The sequence below is a fragment of the Diabrotica virgifera genome, chromosome 7, assembly GCF_917563875.1.
Source record: "Diabrotica virgifera virgifera chromosome 7, PGI_DIABVI_V3a".
Taxonomy (NCBI): Eukaryota; Metazoa; Arthropoda; class Insecta; order Coleoptera; family Chrysomelidae; genus Diabrotica; species Diabrotica virgifera.
This window is the reverse complement of record NC_065449.1, coordinates 189482069-189504414: the sequence shown is the minus strand read 5'-3', so window position 1 is coordinate 189504414 and position 22346 is coordinate 189482069. Positions and strand designations below refer to the sequence as shown.

Here is a 22346-nt window from a genome sequence, read left to right as displayed (position 1 = left end):
CCACAATGTCAATGTCATCCGCATAATATGCTAGTAGTAATTTTGGTCCATTTACTGTCAGTAATTCTGTTCTAATTTGTGCTGTTCTTACTACTTTCTCCAGGATTATATTAAAAAGGAGAGGTGACAGCGCATCTCCTTGTTTCAGACCACTGCTTATTTCGAACGATTCTGACAGTTTGTTACCTATGCAAACTCTGCATCTACAGTTATTTACACATATCTTAACAAGCTGGATAAGTTTTTTTGGAACTGAAAGTTCTGCCATTGTGTTCCACATCTGATCCCTTTTAATGCTATCGTACGATTGTCGGAAATTTATGAAGAGATTATGGATAGTTCTATTGAATATATATGGCAAAAATATATATGGTATGCAAGTTTTAACCTCATACAGAACATTAGTTTTGATGCTGGTGGCATAGTGCTTTGGAGTGGTATTGTTTTGAAAGGGTATACTGAACTTACACAGTGGTTGGGTGAATGACAACTAATATTTGAAACATTTGAAAGATCATGGATCGCTATTTGCCAGCCGTATTGGATATGACAGATTTATGCTAATGCATGATAACGCATCCTCATGTAGTTGGAATAATGAATACTTACCTTGATCAGATTCATTTTAAAAGATTATATTGGGCAGGATAAAGCCAATATCAGATTTAAATCCAATAAAGCATTTAGAATGACACTTTAAAACATCTTATTCCAAAAAGAAATCTATGACACTGGAACAGTTAAGGATTGTAACACAAAAAGTTTCACTTCACATGATATTTTTGTCCATGTGTGTATTATTTGCATTATTTAAATTTTTAAGTTTATAACTTAAAAAAAGTTTTCTCCAACTCCAAACCTACTCAACCTGTTTAAATTCTATAATTGGAATGAGAAGTAATACATCTATACTATTCTTTAATTTTCAAATTCAGTAATTATTTAAATGATTTAAAATATTTAACATGACTGTAATTTGTTTTTGTTTTGAAAATGATATAAACATACCTCTTCCAAATTTCTGCGCGGGATGTGAAAAAAGCTAAGTAATAACTTCAGTTTGACTTGTGTTTGCAAATCTGGAAAGCAGTCTTTTATATTTCTCAATACTTCGGCGTTTAATTGTGAACATATTGAACCTCCTGTCCAAGAATCGTTTGAAATTCCAAGTTTATTATGAAGCCATAAAGAAGTATCACTGTCACGTACATTCGCCATTTTAGATTACTGACATTTCTTTTTCATCCGTCAACAGATTAGCCAACATTTAATTTTACATGCGTATGAGTTTACGCGCACAGCATTGCCAATATCTTCAAGAAATAATATATTTCAGAGAAAAACTTGTATGTCTAAACATATTTTCTAGGAAAAGTAAAGTCCTAATACATTGATATAATAGATTATAAGATTTATGATACTGATCTCTTAAAATTATTGTTTCATTATCTTAAAATATAGTTGAAAAGTCCTTTATTGTCTTTTGAAGTGTAATCAACTTTTCGTAATTGGAAACTCGACAACTATGTTCAGTTTGAAATTCTGGGAACTTATATTTTTTAAATGTTTTATTTTGACAGACAATCCTGCCTGCATATTTGACGTTTCAAATCAAATGTTTTTGTTATCAAAATTTTAATGATGCAAAAATATGCCAACAAAACTTAACTTGAGCACCTTAATTATTCCATATTCCATTACTTGTCACCTCATGTAATACAAAATAAACTAAATGAACATAAATATGAACACAGGGTGAGTTTCAAAATATTTATATATTAAATTAATATTATTAATCTAAATAATTTTCAGATCCCCCTGATATTTAAAATGTTTAAGATAGAATCCTATATTACACCTATTTTATTGAGCTACGTCAATAGATACATAAATAATTTTAAATTAGAAGATTCTCAGGTAAATATATAAATATTTTACATAAATAAAAAATAGTAAATATCTTGAAATATTTTCATGGATTAATTTTATTAGCAATGGACACTAAATTAATTTTAAAAGCTATGATTTAGCAAACCAACCAAAATAAGATATGATTATTATTTTTAGGTATCGTTATGGGGTGGAGATGTGTCTTTCAACAATTTAGAATTAAATTTACAAGTTTTGGAACAAGAACTTCAGCTGCCATTTAGTTTTGTCTCTGGTAGTATTAGAGAACTTCTTATACATGTACCATGGACAAAATTAGCTTCAGAACCAATTACTATTACAATAAATACCATAGGTAATATTTTGCATAATCTAAACTTTTATGTAGCTATTTATCTTATTTTTGATTCCTTGTTAAAAACATTTTTTTTGTATGAAAAATCAGGGGAAAACATGAGTTTTTCTGCAAAAATATAGTATGTCTAACTAGTCCCTACAAAATGTATATATTCTACATGTAAATAAGCCATTAACTACTACGATTATGCCAATCAAACATACAGGGAAAGAACCTGATAACCACCAGCCATCCAGGGAAATAACTTGACAAGTTCATTTGATTGTGTCATTTTTATTTGGTGTTGAATCCTGTCATTTCTACACGATCATTTAGTTTTTACTGTTTGTTTCTTTTACGGGTTTACTGCCTACAACCTCTGAGGTTTTTATGGATATATTTATGTGTGGAATGTGTGGATTACTATATATGGATATTTTTATTCATATTAAAATATTTATAGTTTCCAAAGTTTAGTATTTACCTAATACATTTCCTATTACCATGATTAGTAAACCTAGAACTAGAAACCATAATTAATACAAGTTAGTATAGCAGTATTATATAAATACGTTTTGAAGAGTTTTTTCGCTTTCCTGTAAAATTAGCAAAATGGCGCTGATCATGTTTTTCTCCTGGACCCTTCATGTGCTTCATATATCTTTTCTACTGACAATTATTTTTAAGTTATGGGCAGTTATTTCCTGACCTTACCCTTAAGAGCCAACATAATGAACTATTTCAAATGGGAAATAAGAAATTTACCAAAAAAAAATGAATTTATTAACGTTTCAACGCTTAAGTCGGGTGTCATTGTCAAAATACAAAATTTTGTATTTTGATAACGACACCCGACTTGGGCATCAAAACGTTAATAAATTCATTTTTTTGGTAAAATTGTGGCTTATTTCCCATTTAAAATAGTTCATTATAAAAATGCCACAAGGAAATAGCTTCAGAACAACATTAAGAGCCAACAGTAGTGATCAACAGGTAGCAAAAAAATATAACTTCGGGAAATAGTATAATAAACTTTAGCAACAGTGGTAATCTTTGACAATATCATAGTCGCGCTAAATAGAAGTAATAGAAAACGATTTTATTATTAGTAAATAAATATTTATAAAAATAAACCAAAATGGGTGAAAATTTTATGTTAAGATAGGTATTTGCATGAAATATCTACTAATAAAACAATAATAAATAATCATTTTTCGTTGTGAAGCGAAACAAATTTCGATTTTCGCATAATTTTGGCACGGTTTTAATGGGCTGTTTCTTGGACGGTTTCACTTCATTTTTCGTTTGATTTACTTTTCCCATTTTGTTAAACTATTTACAATATTTTTAGAATAAAAAAATCCTCCTAAAACTTTATATACTCGCATTAGAATTCGAACTATTTTTACGTAAAATATACTTACTTATCTACATATAACTAAAACTCACAATTAACAATAATCTATTTTTTCAAATAGGCCAACAACTTAGTTCTATTACACAAAAATATAATAAATTAACTATCAATAAACACTACTTTCCTATGAAACAACGATAATGAATCCTTAAATTAACACACTACTGCATTGAACAGATATCGATAAAGATGGCAGAACAGATTAGAGAAAATCTGACGCAGGTTTGTCAAAATGACAGTGATAATTTCTCTATGTTGCCTAATTAGTTATTAGTTATAATATGTTCGATTTCTTGTTAGAAATAAACAATTTTAGTAGTTCCAAGATTACACAAAATCTAGGCATGGGATAAAAAAGTTTATTTGAAGAAAGTTTATTTTTTTGTTCTTCTTAATAGCGGTACAGGCTCGTTTTTTTAGTATTTTATTTAATTACAGAGTAATTTCCACATACTAATATATTTCTCAATTTGGGCTCTGTACCGCCATTCTTTATTATATTACGAATATGTGTGCCAAATATCTCGACAAAATATTCAAAATTGAAGCCACAATCTTGGAACGTGTTTGTTGCTACCTGTTGATCGCTACTGTAGCCTCTTAAGCAAAATATTTTTTATACTGAAAAGTATCTCTCTAATGGGGTTTGTGATGTAATAAGTAACTATTGCTAATCTATAAGTGATTGTCTATCTAAGATCATTTTTTACAATTAAATTTTCTGTTCTAAAACAACTCAACTCAGCCCCACATTTGTTTTTAACAGCTTATGTCATAGTGACCATTTGGTTAATTTCCATTAGTTTTTACATTAATTACATACCAACCCCCTCTGTGGCTCAGTGGTAAGAGAATGATTGTGAGTTCGAATCTCAGCTGGGTAGAGAATTTTTCGTTTATTATAAATTAGTAAATGAAAATAGTTTCTGTCCTTGTGGGATCGGTACTCACCAGAGGGACCACAGATGTTTGGATACAATTAGCATCTCTTTGCAAAGACAATGACGTCGAGTTTGCAAAGTAACAAGACACTTACTTAACACATACACTACACATTACACTAGATACCTAACTGAAAAAATCTACTGTACCATCACCTTGCCAATGACCATTAGTTGTCGAGGCATTAGCTTAATAATAAAAAAAAATTACATACCCTTTTAATGTTATAATAATTGAGACTATCAAAGCAACAGTGGCCTAAGCCCAATCTGTGCATTTGTATTTCCATTTAGTTTATGGGTCATTTACATAATTTGTAGCGCCATCTAGCCAAATATACAGGTAGGTTGTGTAGGTCCCTGTTAATCTGAAGATTTAATGTTGCTGCTTTTATTGATATATTAATCAAAAAATGCTCAATTTGTGGATTAGGCCACTGTTGCTCTGAGGGCCTCAATTTAGTCTGTTCTTTAACGGTAAAATATTGCAAAACCTCTAAATTTTAAAGAACCGCTTGGATTGACATGAAATTTAGCATACACATAGCTAACAAGTCAAAGAAAAAAAGTGATATTGTGCCGATATGTGCTTTTGCCCTGGGGTGGTTTTCACCCCCTCTTGGGGGTGAAAAAATATTCGTCCAAAGAAAGTCAGGAAATGGATAACCTGGCTAATTTTAAGTGACTTTTGTCCTATAGAGTTTTTTCATTAAGTCAATACTTTTCGAGTTATTTGGCAGTGAATATGTTCATTTTTTTAACAAAATAACCACGCTTTTAGACGGTTTTTAGCAAATAACTCAAATAGTAAGTATTTTGTCCAAAAAACATTCTCGGCAAAAATATAGTCTGTAAAAATTTAAAAAAATGGTGTATATATCACGTCTCTACACCTAGTAGAAGCAGAGTTATAGCTAATGAAAAATAGGTTCATATTCGTCAAATTCCAAATGTAATACTTTAACGTGAAATAACCAAAAATAAAGCACATTTCGGGGAAAACTCATTACAACTTATTTAAAGTGTTTAAAAAAAGCTTCATTTTTGTTTTATAAAAAAATTTCTAGCATCAAAATTAAACAAGTTACGCTCAAAATAAAGTTAGTCCCTTTTGGTATTGGTAAAAAAATCGAGAAAATCACCCCCTAATTAGTAACTTAAATGAACTTAATCGTTGCGACTTCACAAGTTTATTGACTCTTGTATATATTGTTTATATCATCTGTAAGTTTCATCGGTTCAAAGTCCTTATTATTGAAAGGGCTGTAGTTAAAAGGGGTTGAACGAGTCACTGATCACGAATGTATGCAAATTTAGAAACACCAAATCTTAATCAATTTTTGTCTAACAGAAAAACAAAAAATACATGATATTCAGAAAAGCAAATCTGACTTTTTTTGTTTTTCGAGATTTTTGGTATCTCTAACAATTTTTAAGTTATTTTGAAAAAAAAACATATTTTTCAAAATTTAAATTTTTAAAAATTTTACTTTGAAACCAAATTTTTTCAAAAATAAGCACTTTAAATCGATGAAACTTACAGATCATATAAACACAACATAAGTAAAATAATTTGTGGAGCGGTAATGATTAATTTAATTTAAGTTGCTAATTAGGGGGTGGTCTTCCCGATTTTTTTTTGCAAAAACAAAAGGGACCAACTTTATTTTGAGCGTAACTTGCTTAAATTTAATGCTAAAACTTTTTGTAAAAACAGAAATAAAGCTTTTTTAAACGCTTTAAAAAAGTTATAATAGATTTTCCCCAAAAAGTGCTAATTTTTTGAATATTTCACGTCGAAATATTCTATTTGAAATTTGGTGAATATGAATCTATTTTTCATTGGCTATAACTCTGGTTCTACGAGATCCAGAGACCTAACGCGTACACCATTTTTTTTTACTTTTTTATAGGCTATATTTTTGCTAAGAACGTTTTTTTCGACAAAATACTTACTTTTTGAGTTATTTGCGAAAAACCGTCTAAAAATGTGGTTATTTTGTTGAAAAATGAACATATTCACTTGCAAATAACTCGAAAAGTGTTGACTTGGCGAAAAAGCTCTATAGAACAAAAGTTACTTAAAATTAGTCAGTTTACCCATTTCCGGACTTATTTTGGACATATATTTTTTCACCCCCAAGAGGGGATGAAAGTCACCCCCACGGCAAAAGCACACATCGGCACAATATCACTTTTTTTCTTTGACATGTAAGTTATACGTATGCCAAATTTCATATCAATCCAAGCGGTTCTTTAAAATTTAGAGCAAAAACCGTGAAAGAATGGACTAATTGATAACTCTGGACCTCGGAGATAAACTACACTATGTCACTTCAATCAACAAGTGTTTAGCGTGTGTTTGCAACAAAGTTTAGAGCATTTAGAATGTTATAAAAATCTGATATGTGCCATACTTATTTGAAAGACAACATATTTTAATGATAATATATAACCAAGGCCTTTTTGAATCCAGTTTGTATAATCCAATGAATAAAATAAGTGGATTAAAGAAACTTATTCAAAATAACACCATGTCAACATGTAGTTTACCTCCTAGGTCCAGAACTGCTTTGCCAAATAGTTTTGTTATTGATTGACAATACGACTATGTTGACACTTATCACTAGTTTTGGTACCAACTTTTATTTCCAAAATAGTCTGTTTGGACAGTTTTGGGTTTTTTTGAGGTAATTATCTATTAACACATTGCGTGCCACGCTTTAATCGGGATACTACTCTTAGGGGCCATTGATATCCACGGCCATGAAAGTTAGTCATATTTGTATATCAAAAATGAGCGACGTGGCCTCATTTGTCATACGAAGTTTGTATATTATGTGTTTTTGTGTACGATTTAATGAATAATAAATTATGGCAGAAAAATTCGAATATTGGACTGTTTGTGCGTTGAAAAATGAATTGAGGAAAAGGAATTCGAGAGCTACTGGAAAAAAGGAAGTCCTTATCGAAAGATAAACTATATTAATCATCGTTTTAATATTTTGTTTTTCAAATTTATTTTTCTCATTTTATTTTCTCTAATTAAATTCACACTGCGAAACAAATATCTTCTTCTTCCTTCTTTATGTAGACTTTAAAGCCTGTTTCTTCTTCAATATTATCCTCCTAAATTGTTTAAATTATCGCACCATCTTTTTCTTGGTCATACTTCTTCGTCGATTTGGTGACTTATCTCGTGCTATTGGTACTATCGTATCCTCTGCCATTCTACTAATGTGTTCGTTCCACTTCTGTTTCCGTTTTGTCACCCATCCATTTATATCTTGTACATTGTATGATCTTCTTATGTTTTCGCTTCTCTCCCTATCCAACAGACTTTTCCCTGATATTCGTCAAAGTATTTTCATCTCTGTTGTTTCTAGTAGTCGTCTCGTTTTAGATGTGTCAGGTCTTGTCTCCGCCGTGTATGTCAATATAGGTCTAATTGCTGCTCTATTGATTCTTGCTTTTGTATCTGGTCTTAGATGTTTGTTCTTCCAGATGATGTCATTAAGAGATACTTAGCTTGTAGATGTCATTAAGAGCTTTACTTACTTTTAAGCTTTGTTGTCGTACTTTCTCTTCAACATATCCGTAACTGGTTATATCTATTCCCAGATATCTAAACTTTGCTTCCTGCTTTATTATTTCCCCATCAATTTTGATTTTACATCGTAGTGGGCAGGGCTGCTTTATCCATTAGGCAATATAGGCAGTTGCCTAGGGCGGCAAATTATGAGAGGGCGGCAAAAATACTGTACAAAAAATATTTGTATATAAAAATTAAAATCGAATAACATGGTACATCCATCAATGGAATATAAGTGGGCATTCATTTCTAGAAAACAAATTGCATTTTCTTAACACTATTCATTCAAAAAGGACAGAAGTCGTAAATCTAGAGATTATTGGGCCGTCGGTAGCACCGCAAAGGCGACGGGCGCACTGTTCTATAATTTCTTTTAAACTGAATCCTTTTGGGTTATTTGTGGTTGAAAATTTGCCATTTTCTTTGAAAAAGGTTGCCTTTTCGGACGGTTCTTTGCGAATACCTTAAAAATTATGCATCTAACGAAAAGAACTATATAAAACATTTTTGTAGCTTATGAAAAAAAAAGAGATTCGTTCCTTCATAAGTCTTCTAGTGATAACATAAAAAGAGATATGGTAGATAAAAAGAATTTTTTTTGTGCATGCTCAAATGGGTGTGTTCAACTTAATAACAGAGAAATGGTCGATTTTAAGGGTATCTATCAATATCTTTTGTAAGTACTGCCTGAAAAGGCCTTTAAAACGACCGCACTGTTAAACTTCGATTACATTCAAACTAAGCGAGATATGGTGCAACAAAAAAGGATGACTTATTTATTTTAAGATAAAATGCGAAGTATATATATTTTATCTCCTTATCCACTAGATTTAAATGCATCGTTTTGCTTCTACAATACCTTTTACTATAGTGTTATTTCTATGTTCAACAAGTTGGACGGGTTCAAAATGTACGGTTTTTGAAAAAAAAATAAGATCAAATTATAGAGAGCATTTTTAATTTTTTTTAAATATTTCTTTTTCTCCATGTAACTCGAAAATGATAGTAACTCGAAAGAAAAATAAAATTGTTATCTAAAAGAAAACCTACATTTTTGTAAGGTATTTTTTTACGTATCTCTTATCACTTTCGAATTACATAAAGAAAAAGAAGATTTTTAAGAAAATTTAAAAATGCGCTCTATAATTTGATCTTGTTCTTTTCAAAAACCATTTATTTTAAAACCCGTCCAACTTTTTGAATATAGAAATAACACTGTAGTAGAAGCGTTGATTGAGGTATTGGAGGTATTGTAGAAGGTATTCTAGAAGAAAAACGATGCATTTAAATTATGGTGGAGAGGGGTTAAATATACTTCTCATTTTTCCTTAAAATACATTCATCATTTAAAAGGTAGTAAACTTTGTATCTGGGGCTTTTCGTTGTTTTCCTCGTAATACGAGAGATGTCGCCAAATTGCGTCTCAGAGGTGGGTTCATTGCATTGCGATGGTTTGCCTTAAATTGGCAGAATTATTTGTATTTCCTTCAGAGTTGAGACTCCTGAGCTTCACTGATGAGGCATAAGGATGCTGAAATAGCTATATGGAGATGGTGGTCCAACTCTGAATCAAATATAAACAAAACCTGCCTTGATCTTTTTTATCTTTTTCATTTTTACTCAGTTTGAGTATTTAGAAACTGTCTTTCGGTCCTTTTCCTTGACGAAGGGAAGGTGAATGCGTGGCCTAAGCGTCCTCTATTTGCTTTCTCCTACTTTCGTCGTCTCTTGTGTTTATATATTGTAAAATCCAGAGATACGGGATGCAGCCAGAAAGCAGTTTATTAACGAAAAGTCTTAGATTTAAAATATTGTTTATTATATTTTTATTTCAATTATTCTAATTGTTTAAAAGGTAGTAAACTTTGTATCTGGGGCTTTTCGTTGTTTTCCTCGTAATACGAGAGATGTCGCTAAATTGCGTCTCAGAGGTGGGTTCATTGCATTGCGATGGTTTGCCTTAAATTGACAGCATTGTTTGTATTTCCTTCAGAGTTGAGACTTCTGAACTTCACTGATGAGGCATAAGGATGCTGAAATAGCTATATGGAGATGGTGGTCCAACTCTGAATCAAATATAAACAAAACCTGCCTTAATCTTTTTTATCTTTTTCACATTCATCATAATTATTTTTGCACCATATCTCGCTTAGTTTGAATGTAACCGACATTTAACAATTCTCGTTTTAAAGGTCTTTTCAAGCACTACAAAAGGCATTGGTAGCATTATACCCCTAAAATCGACAATTTCTCTGTTATTTTAAATTGAATACACCGATTTGAGCATGCACCAAAAAAATCTTTTTTCACCTACCATCCCTTTTTTTATTAAATCTAGGAGATTTATGAAAAAATGAATCTCTCTGATTTTTCATAAGCTACAAAAATGTTTTGTATAGTTTTTTTTGTTAGATGAACAATTGTTATTGTATTCCCAAAAAAACAGTCTCCGAAAATTGCAATTTTTCAAGGAAAATGGCAAATTTTTAACCACGAATAACTCAAAAAGTATCGAGTTTTCTAAAACAATTTATAAAACAGTTATTGCTTAGAATTAGGTTGTCTGGCCACTTCCGGTGTTAGTTTGATAAAAAAAATTCCACCTCCCGAGAACGGGTGGGAACCACCCCTAAGTTAAAAGCGTCATAGGATATAGCGTAGACTTTGTTTCTGGAGCTATTCCCTACTTACAGTGAAAATATCAAGTAAATTGATGCAGTAAGATGGAATTCGGAGCCAAATACCCTCACTGACTGCACTAATAGAACATTCATACTTGAATGCATTCACTTAAAGGTTCATTTGGATACCATAATAAAATCAGCAATCACCAATAATTGGCATACACATCTATATATTTAAAGAAGAGTGGATTGAAAGATATTTTCCCTAATTTTGATATTGCTTTGCGCATTTATTTGTGTCTCCCAGTTGCCAACCAATGTGTCCGCTGAAAGGTCATTTTCGAAAATGTCAAGAATTTAAAATAGTCATGAAAATAATTTCCAATCAAGTATGACGCAAGAACGTCTTAACAATTTGTCGATCTTGTCCATAGAAAGTGACGTAACAAAGGCGATAAATTATGACATTATATGTAGATGATTTTTCCAAAGAAAAATCAAGAAAGAAATCTGATGTGATCGAACTAGAATGACAATTTTTATGTATTCTTATTTAAATAAAAAAATCTGCTTGCAATTTTTTTTTCGCAAAAATGGTACATGCTTGAAGGGCGGCTACTAGAGAATTGCCTAGGGCGTCAATTGACCTAAACGCGGCCCTGGTAGTGGGTATTTAGATGTTGTCATACATTTGGTTTTTCTGCTGATATTATATTGTATTTCTTGTCTGTTGTATTGAAGATGTGGTGTGTTAATCTTTGGATATCGTCTTCTGTCTCGGCGATTAATGCGGCGTCGTCTGCATAACATAATATTTGGATTTATTTGTTCCCCATTCTGTAACCATGACCTTTACGTACTGCTTCTATTATTTTGTCCATTATTATATTAAAGAGCATGGGCTTAACGAGTCACCTTGTCTTACTCCGCTTTGTACTGGTATAAACTGTGTTAGTTTTCCATTTATCTTTGCCTGTATTCGATTATGAAAGTAGATATTTTCGATGGTTTGTATAATATTGATTGGTATGTTTCTTCTATACAGTAAGTGTAAGACGTCTTCGACTTGGATGCGATCGAAAGCCTTTGTCAGGTCTATAAAGCACAGATATGCTGGTTTATTGTACCCGATGGCCTTTTCTGTGATTTGTCTTAGTACAAATTAGGGATGGCGGTTTTTGACAAAACACCTGTTTTCAGTTATACCGGTTTTTTTTTGCTTACGGTTTAACCTGGCGGTTAAAACCGGCCAAAAAAAAAGGTTTTTTCAAAAACTGGTTTTCGGTTATTTTAATCCAATAGGTTGCAATGTTACATTTACAATGCACTTTAGTTTGTGATACTCCACTCGACTCGATATCAATATGATCAAAATTAGTACTCTCGAAAGAACATAATATCAATATAAATAAAACACATTTGTTAATAAAATCATTTTATTCTATTAATTATTATATTTATTTATTATTTTATTATTATTATTATATATTTATTGATTATTAATTAATGTAATATAGTGTAAGATTAATACATACATATTGCAATAAAATACAATTTAACCCAACCATTTCAACTTATAAAAAATTTCCCAGACTCTTTCAAATGGGATTTAAAAAAAATAATATCAACATAAATATTTTACTTGAAAATAAATTGGTTGATGCAATTTACCTTTTATTTTTACTACCATCAAAAAAAATTTATCATGTATTTCTTTTAACACGTTTGTATATTTGTATAATAGGTACATTTTAACTCATCTAATACTTCCTGTAAGGGTGTATCGTTTTGAAAACGTAGGGAAATCCTTGGAGATTCGTATTCGTAATCGATACTTCGATATTAATAGTCAGAACATTATATTTGGTAATCAGAAAAAGTCATTCGCCCACTTTCAATGTCAAGAGTCAAGTGTGAAACATAGATGATATTCGCGTCTATTTCAACCAGATCACTTCTTATGTAAATATTATGATTACAAATACCTTTTCATCGAAATATTATAATAAAACTTAATTATTTCTGGCTGATGGGAGTTTGCACTTTCAGTTTGCTTCTGTATTTATAAAATAAAATTTGAAGTATGGTTTTGTTTGGAATAATTACTTGAGAATAATAGTTATGATTGGGATACAAAATAATACCTAACCTAATCCTAATCACCGTAAAAACCTGATAACCGGTTTTTACTTTAAAAAGAAAAAACCGGTTATCACCGGGACAAAAAAACCGGTAAAACCGGTTATTGCGAAATAAAGAAACCGGTTTTAGGTTAAAACCGGTAGGTTTTTCCCATCCCTAGTACAAATACGGTGTCTACACAGGATCTGCTGGATCTGAATCCTTGTTGTTCATCTGATAAAGTTGTTAGTTTATTGATTTTGTTGGTTAGGACTTTTGTGGTTAGCTTAAGTACGGTGCTCAGTAGATTTACACCTGTATAATTGTTGAGGTCTTCTTTGTCTCCTTTCTTTTGAACATTGGTATCATTACATAAAACAAATCACAACATGAAACAAATATAATATGCAATATGTACTTAGAAATAGATTGATTTGAAGAGTTTACGTAAGTTGACTTGACCTCCAACTACACAAGCGCCACCTACGTTGAGCTTTCCAGATCAGCTGCCATTAGTAAATAAGATAACATAGTCTATAAAAAATTTACCATAGAAAGCTTAACTGTTTTCTCATTGGCCTTTTGATATTTTTTAGAATGCATTTTAAATTTAAAAGGAAAAGAAACAAGAGGAAGAGCAGATCCCACAGCATCTGGAAGAGAAAAGAAAACAGGACATGGGTAATGTACTAACAACTAATATACTTATACTTCTTCTTCTTCGCGCGACTAGGATTACTCCTGTTTGTCTGCCTCTTATTCTGTTTCAGTTGTTGACTGTGCATTGTCTTTCCACCTTTTCGGCGGCCTTCCAACGGGTCTTCTGCTATACGGCTTGTTGTTTTTACAGATGTTCGCTAATTTATCTGGTTCCATTTGGTTTACATGTTCGTTCCAGTTTTTCTTTCTTGTTTTTATCCACCTGTTAATATTTTGAATTTTGCATCGTTCTCGTATACTTCTGTTGCTTTGTCTGTCTCTTAATATATTGATAATATGCTGATATGCCTTCTATTGATCTTAATACTTTCATTTCGATATTGTTGACAGTGGCGGCTCGTGACCTCAGTATGCGGGTAGGTACACATATACTTCGGGTAGGCGACAAAAAATATCCTACAGTTTGTAATACATTTTGAGCCGTCTTGCAATACTAAATGTAATCTATGAGCGCAACAATGTGTAAAAATTGCTTTTGGAGCATCTACTTTAATTTTTGATTGTAATCCGTTTAAAGAGCCAGCCATTACACTTGCACCATCGTAAAATTGAGCAATTAATTTATTTTTGTAATCATATGGCTCAAGCACGTTTGAAATTAAACTATATAGAGCGTCTGCAGATCTATTATCGCTAACATCAAAAAACCCTAAAAATCTTTCTGTTACCTGACCAACTTTGTTAACAAAACGGATTGTTAAAGTACACTGTGATTTTTCGGTTATATCAGTAGTATCGTCAGCTAGTATAGAAAAAAATTGACTTTCATTAATTTCTGTTGAAATTTCATTTTTTACGTAATCGGCAAGACAATCTATTAAATCATTTTGTATTGTTTTTGACAAACCCGTGAACACCCCTTCTATTTTTTAACATGATCCTGGATTTCCTGATCGCGTTTAACTACTAAATTAAAAATTTCTTTAAAATTACCCATGTTTGAAGAATTATGGCTCTTATCACGACCGCGAAATGTAAGTTCTTGTTTTGCAAAAAGAATTGTAACATCAATTTTTTCAACTTCTTCAATCTTTTTCAACTTCTTCATTATATATCTTATTAGATAGAGAAATATGTCCAGCGAAAGCACTGTCAGTAGTTTGTTTATTTTTTTCTAACCGTTTTAAATCTAAGCAATTGTTTAAATGTTCTTTCGAAGATTCATGTTTTTTTACACTAGCTGATAAATTTTTCAAATCTGAATATCCCTGACTCACCCAAACGTGAATTTTTAAAATAACTTCCGCTTAGCCATTTATGATTTTCATACCATATTGTTTTAAACGATCTCGAAAATGGTTGATTGTCTTTTGTCTTATCTGTGGATAAAATTGTTAAATTTTGTAAAGGCCGGCCCATTGAAATAATTACTAATCTTTCTTGATTTTGGCGCCTTGAAAAAGGTGTCTCGATCAAACTGCATATTACATCGTTTAAAGTATTCACATTCGATGACTAAAGTTTTTCCACCAATAAAACTAACACACCTACGTTTCAACAACGTCAAATATTACTAATTTTATTTATGTATCAAATAATAATTTACTATTCGAATAAATTGATAAGTTAACAATTAACCTCGCTTTAAATTTTTAATTATCTATTTAATCTAATAACACATTATTCAGTTTTCATAAACAAATTTAAATTGTCCTACCTAGTTTTATTCAATACTTAACCTACTAATAACAGCCAAAATCAAAAAACAATTATTAAACAGTTTCACAAGACACAAGAGAAGCAACTGATAAAATTTTGTAGGTCCGGCTATAAGACTCTGTGCCTATCCGCCCGTTCAAAATCCGCCGGCCTGCAGCAGGCCTGCTCGCGTAAACAGAGAGAGATCGCACGTCAATTCGGTATTGGCGTCGTGTGGCGTCGTTCTATTTCAGGCTACGTTCCCGAGTGCCTGACCAAGGAGAATATAGAATCTATACAGTACTACTGATACTACAAGGAGCGTACAATAATTATAACTACGGAGAAAATTTTTTGGATATTTTTAAAAATAATTTGGATAATTTTTGCTATTTTATTGTAGATATTGTGTCAAAATTTATAAATTACAATTTTGAAATAAGTAATTTATATTAATAATTTATATTATTGTACTACATTTGAAGAGGGTAGGCGGCGCCTACCTTGCCTACCCCGACGGGCCGCCCCTGATTGTTGATTTGTTGTTTCGTCTTTCTTGTATCGGTCCTTGTCTCCGCTGCATATGTTAGGATAGGTCTTACTGTTGTCTTGTATACTTTTATTTTGCTTTCCGTGGTCAGATATTTGTTTCTCCATATGGTTTCTAACTTTGGATGCAAGTAAAGTGACGCAAAAGGCACCTGATGCCATATTTTTTGTTACTACTCCACTTCCGGTTTCACCGGAAATACCCTTAACTTATTAACTTTAAATGGGATATCTGTATATTTTTGCAGATTTCAAAAGAACTTGATATTTTTAATTACAACGCAGCAGGAAATAAACGAAAATTTTTGTTTCCAGGCAATGCATGACTTATTTGAATTTAGTATAGTAGATAAAACTGTTACTGAACTAATTGACAGAAATAAGTTGTAATAAAAATGGTTCATTTAAGTGAAAAATATCGTATTGAAATATTATTGATAATCGGTTATGGTGATCGTGTTAGAACTCATGAATAGGTGTGTAATATTTTTAATGAACCTGAAAAAAATTCTACATCACATTCAACGGTTACTAAAACATTGCAACGTTTTAATGCAACTGGGATGGTCAAAAATTTGCCACAAACTGAAAGACCACGGACTGCAACGAACGAAGTTAATAAACAAAATATTGCAATTGATTTAGAGGTATCACCTCAAACTTCCACAACAAATTTGGCACTAAACCATGGAATAAGTCAACGATATGTAAGGAAAATATTGAAAATGGAAAAATATCATCCGTAAGATACAATTGACACTTGGAGTTTTGCGAACGAATTATTGACATTTGTAACGATGACGAACATTTTGCAAGAAATGTAGTTTTCCCATGAGGCATCTTTTTGCTTAAATTGAACAGTTAGCCGTCATAACTGTAGGTATTGGTCAAATGAGAATCCTCATTGGATTATTGAAGCACATACCCAGCATCCACAAAAGTTAAATGTTTGGATGGGAATTGTTCAAAATAGACTAATAGGCCCATTTTTCCATAGACAGAAATTGGATTGGTGACAAGTATTTAAATTTACTAAATAACCAAATTATTCCTGCACTTCAACAGAATGGCCAGTTACCACAAAAGTTTTGGTTTCAACAAGATGGAGCGCCTTCCCACTATGATCGACGGGTTAGGGATTTTTTGGAGGTAAATTAATCGCTGGATTGGACGTAGAGGATTCAAAGAGTGACCCACTCGTTCTCCGGACCTCAACTCGTTAGATTTTTTTCTTTGTGGTTATCTAAAATCAAGTGTTTACGTCAGGCGACCAACATGCTTGCAGGATTTGAGACAAAGAATAATAATTGATGAATGTGAACCAATACGCGGAGAAATCTTGCAAAGAGTGGCTCACGAATTTATTTATAGGCTTGCACGTTGTTAGGAGGTGAACGGCGGGCATTTTCAATATTTGAAATGATTTTTTTAATTTCTATTATCATTGGTCTAACGTAAATAAATTTATATATTTTTTAACTTTAAAATGATTTATTTCTTGTTTTAATAGTTTTTTCTTCCAAACTTGGTATGTATGAATTAAAAATAACAAGTTCTTTTAAAATCTACAAAAATATACAGCGTATCCCATTTAAAGTAAATAAGTTAAGGGTATTTCCGGTGAAACCGGAAGTGAAGTAGTAACAACAAATATGGTATCAAATGCCTTTTGCGTCACTGTACTTGCATGCAAAGTTTCATAAATATTGTTCTTTTCGTTTCAAAGATATTTACTTGGTTCCATACTTTATCCCAACTCTGTATAACTATACACTATACCTTACTTAAAAGAAAATTCATGTATCATACTTTTACTAAGTTGGTTAGTAGGTTAATAAAAATTTCTTAGCTCACTTGTCTTTTCTATAAAAATCTTCAATTTTGTTTCCCAAAAACTCTTATTTCTATATTTATAGAGATTTGTAAAGAACACAAACCATTTTTGTCTAGGAAATGCAGTTAGACCTGGATCCCGCGTATCAAAAAAAAGTTGATTAATAGCAAGCTAAAAATTTGTTAATAGCTTAACGGTGTCGAGTCGGACAAACTTTGATGTACGGGAACACTGGAATTTTTAATTGTGGAACAGTTTAAAAATTTGGAACGTCAGATTACGAAAACGTCCCATGTATTTTGTCGGACAGAACATTCAATTGATTTGTTACCCTTTGATTAAACTCATGCAAAAATCAGACTGTTCTTTCCAACATAATTCCTGTCATTTGACATGTTCTTCGTGTTTCACTCATTAAAATGCCCAGTTGGTAATAAACACCAGTCTGATTTTTGCATGAGAGTTTAATGAAATGATAACAAATTAATTGGAAGTTCTGTCCGACAAAATACATGGAACGTTTTCGTAGTCTGACGTTCCAAACTTTTAATCTGTTCCACAATTAAAACTTCCCCTGTTCCAGTGTCCCCGTACATCAAAGTTTGTCCGACTAGACACCGTTAAGCTATTAACAAATTTTCAGCTTGCTATTAATCAACTTTTTTTTTGGTACGCGGGATCCAGGTCTAAGTGATTCACTCAATAGATTAAGAAATAATATTTATTGTGCTCCCTCTAGCATTGTTTTGCACCCTACTGGTATTATAATGATAGCTTTATGATACTTGTTTATCTATTGTTCCATTATTTAGTTGTCTTGTGTTTTTCTACATTTTAATCCAATCGTACATAGATTTGTTAATGAAAAACAACCAGTTCGTGGTTATCCTGAATATTTCATATGTTAGATAGACTCTAATTGATTTAAAAATTGAGTTTGAAAATTATTTATGAGAACAACAAAAAATATGTCAAAAACTAGAAGACCGCCAACCATTACCACAATAGATCTTTGTGGAGTGTGTGCAGAGGCGGCTCTAGCCCATGTAGCGCCCGTATGCAGTCGATGCCCTGGCGCCCTTTGGTGGACGCGCAGTCAAAATGGAATAGTCGAATAGGCACTAGTACTAGTACATGTGGTATTAGAGGGTATTAGAGGTACGCTTATAATATAAACAAAAATCCAGATGCAAATATTGCCATATTAATGTCGGAAGCCAATAGATATTCACGGCGTCAGAACAACCTACCCAAATCTGTTAAAAATATTTAATTAAAAATGAACTTTTTTTATCTATCAGGTAAGGTTAAAAATTGGTTGAGGAAATTTGACAGGTTTGAGTACACGAGTAAATAGTACTTTGAGGAAGGAATTGGTTAGATGAATAAAAAAGAACAACGTTGTGATTATTATAAAAATAATAATTTATTAACGAATTATTACAGGACGAACATAATAAAACATATCATTATAAAAAATATACTTTTCGTGCTTTTGCATTAGCAAAATCTTGAATAATATCACTTACTTTAATTTTTATTTCATGTTCAATGCTTACTAGTGATAAATTTGTCAATCGACTTTGCGCGACAATGTTGACTTTAGATAATTTTTAATTATTTTTATTTTAGAAAATGATATTGCAATGTACGCTACTGTCACTGGCAATGTGAGGTAAATTCTAAGAGCAGTGAACAAATTTGGGAACAATGAAAGTAATTTATTTGTATACAAGTAATTTAAAATATCCAAAGGTGTAGTAGAATCCAATGTAATTTTTCATTAATCGTTTTGAAGCATATTTTTTGTTGAAAAACAAAGTCAAGGGCCCGCTCTTTGGCGCTCGGCGTCCCCCAACATACCGGTGCCCATTTCCTTTCATATTTTTTTTATAAATTTTTACCTAGGATGCCTTCATTTTACGATGCTCCATGTATTTAGTAAATATTTCTTTTCCATTTGAACTGTGATCTCTTCTTAGTCCATTTTTTACTTATTGCTGTAGACAATGTACTATATACATTTATATGCTATATTGGTTATCTCGTAATATTTGTCTGTTAATTTGTCAATATTGATCTAGAATCTAGTCAAATTCTTTATACAGTGCACTGGAATAAGTGTTACCCCCCCCCTTATAAATTTATTTATTTTTAGCACGTAACCAAAATGCTCGGACAGGTCGATTTTTAAAATAATTATAGTATATTATAGCATCAATGTTTCGAACTTTACGCGATCCCTCTTCAGGCGACAGGCATAACTTTGATTTTTTTAAATGGAAAAGTACATCATGTGACACCTCATTTAAAAGCTTTTGAAATACTGATTACAAAAATGTATATTACTTTAATCCTTTTTGAGAGAAAAGGCACAATTTCGGTCGAATTATTTTTAAATGCATTCATTTTTTTCGAATCCTGAGAAAACTAATAAGTATTTTTGAAAAATTTAAACGCATAATGAAATATTACAGTATTATCGATGGTCGAAAGTCCCTGAAAACTTCTACAATGTTTATTTTAATAAGTCACAGGGGTGAAAAAAAAAGAGAAAATTTAGTCTGATTTTTAATTTCAAATATATGATTCAAAACCAACTTTTTGTTTATTCTAAGGGGCTCTTTGCCTTTGGTAATAATGCAATCTTTCATTCTGCGTTTAAATTTTTCAAAAATACTTATTAGTTTTCTCAGGATTCAAAATAAATAAATGCGTTTAAAAAGAATTCAACCGAAATTTTGCGCCTTTTCTCTAAAAAAGGATTAAAGTAATATACATTTTTGTAATCTGTATTTCAAAAGCGTTCAAATGAGGTATCACATGATGTACATTCCCATTTAAAAAAATCAAAGTTATGCCTGTCACCTGAAGGGGGATCGCGTAAAGTTCGAAACATTGATGCTATAATATACTATGATTATTTTAAAAATCGACCTGTCCGAGCGTTTTGCTTATGTGTTAAAAATAAATAAGTTAATAAGGGGGGCTAACACTTATTCCAGCGCATTGTATCTATTCACATACAGACCGTTTAGTGTTGGATTAGATATATCCCACTGAAGGAAGCGCTAAAATCGGCAACTTTTCTTATGAGAATGGGTTACAATCCGACAAACCATAGCTGGCGGGTGACCGTGCGCGAAAATACACAACGAGAAATACACAATACGAGAAGGTCACCCGCCACGTCTCGCTTGTCGGATTGTACATTGCCACTGCAGAATGACGAAAATGACTAAATGGATCGGCGCGAATCAGGTGTGGGAAGCAGTGTTGCCATGTATATTGTGTACTCGTATTTAAAACTAAACAGTCTGTAGATAATTTTTCCCTAGCACTGTTTCAATGTATCCAGAATGAATTACAATTACAAATATGCATTTACAATAAAAATATACATTTTTCAGGAAAGAAATGGAAGCGCCACAGGGTTATGTGCAATTATTAATAAATAAAATAGTCAGTAACATTCGAATTTATTGTAACAATTTAATATTGAAGTATGTAGAAGAAGATATAGTTTTATCAATGAATGTCAAACATTTAAAATTTGAATCGGCTAATGACAAATGGGAACCGTCGTATATAGGTAAGTTCTCCGCTATTACTTAAATGTAAACACATAGGTATAAATGTAATTAGGGTATGTAAAGAAATTAAAAAATAGATGGATGAAAAAAGATAGATGGCAGAAGAAGCATCGGAAGGACGAATTTCATGGCTGAAGAGCCTGCGAGAATGATTTGGATGCAGCTCAAAACAACTATTTAGAGTAACTGCCTCAAAAATTAAAAAAGCTATGATGATTGCCAACCTCCGTAGCGGAGATGGCACCTGAAGAAGAAGAAGAAAGAAATTAACTTATCTACGACAACCTCTGTAGAACACTAGTAGAGCTGATATATTTTCGTATACTTGAAATATTTGATACAGCTAATTTTATTAGTCTCTAGGCTATAGTTTCTTTATTTATTGTATCAATTAGAATAAAAATAACAAAGTAAACAACAAAATCCACAAGGAAAAAGTTAATTTCTTTCAGTCAGCTGTAAGTATACCATATATCACAATTTTCTTTATTAAAAAACATTTGTAAAAGGTCTGTTTATTTAAAAGAACCCATTCGGGCTAAATTATAGAAGGTTTTCGGAATAAATATTTTATCTTTAGTGCTGCTACTACACTCTGATAATTTTTACAAGACGGTGATTCATTGTCACTCACCATTCAATATTAGTCAAAATAGTGTATGCATCACCTTCTTGAAATTATTGTCGGAATATAGGTATTGTTACAAAACTGACTTTTCTATGATCTTTTAGGCACTAATGTTTAGTTTTAGTTGACTTTATTTATTTTTAATATCTTACTTCTAAACAAATGAAAAACACTGAATTTATATCCTTTATTTTACAAACTACGATATCTAATTTATTTATTACACCAAATTTAATAATTTATCTAATTAAAAATTCAAAAATATACCGCGCCCGTTACATATCAAAGTACACCGACGGTTTCAAATTCATAACTAAACTTCTAATTCCAAACATGTCTATTTATATAGTTATGTACAATTTATCTACTGATTTCCAGAAAAATCGAAAGGTAAATATTATTTAAAGAACAATAAAAAAAGGTTTATCGATGGCCTTCTAGAAGCGCCGATTGTAACAAAAA

At 31.5% G+C, this 22346-nt stretch overlaps 2 protein-coding genes across 2 annotated transcripts in view; one reads left to right on the top strand and one right to left on the bottom strand.

Moving 5' to 3' along the window:
* The window catches only part of LOC114333038 (negative elongation factor A), a 47576-nt gene extending 46357 nt beyond the window's left edge, over positions 1–1219 (bottom strand). The window contains exon 1 of the mRNA XM_028282859.2: positions 1009–1219. Coding sequence (XP_028138660.1) covers positions 1009–1218 — 210 coding nt within the window. The 5' untranslated portion in view covers position 1219. The remainder of the gene's footprint in view (positions 1–1008) is intronic.
* A 359-nt stretch (positions 1220–1578) lies between these two features.
* The window catches only part of LOC114333037 (intermembrane lipid transfer protein VPS13B), a 187835-nt gene continuing 167067 nt past the window's right edge, over positions 1579–22346 (top strand). The window contains exons 1-5 of the mRNA XM_050655825.1: positions 1579–1755; positions 1813–1917; positions 2068–2245; positions 13519–13603; positions 21074–21255. Coding sequence (XP_050511782.1) covers positions 1831–1917; positions 2068–2245; positions 13519–13603; positions 21074–21255 — 532 coding nt within the window. The 5' untranslated portion in view covers positions 1579–1755; positions 1813–1830. The remainder of the gene's footprint in view (positions 1756–1812; positions 1918–2067; positions 2246–13518; positions 13604–21073; positions 21256–22346) is intronic.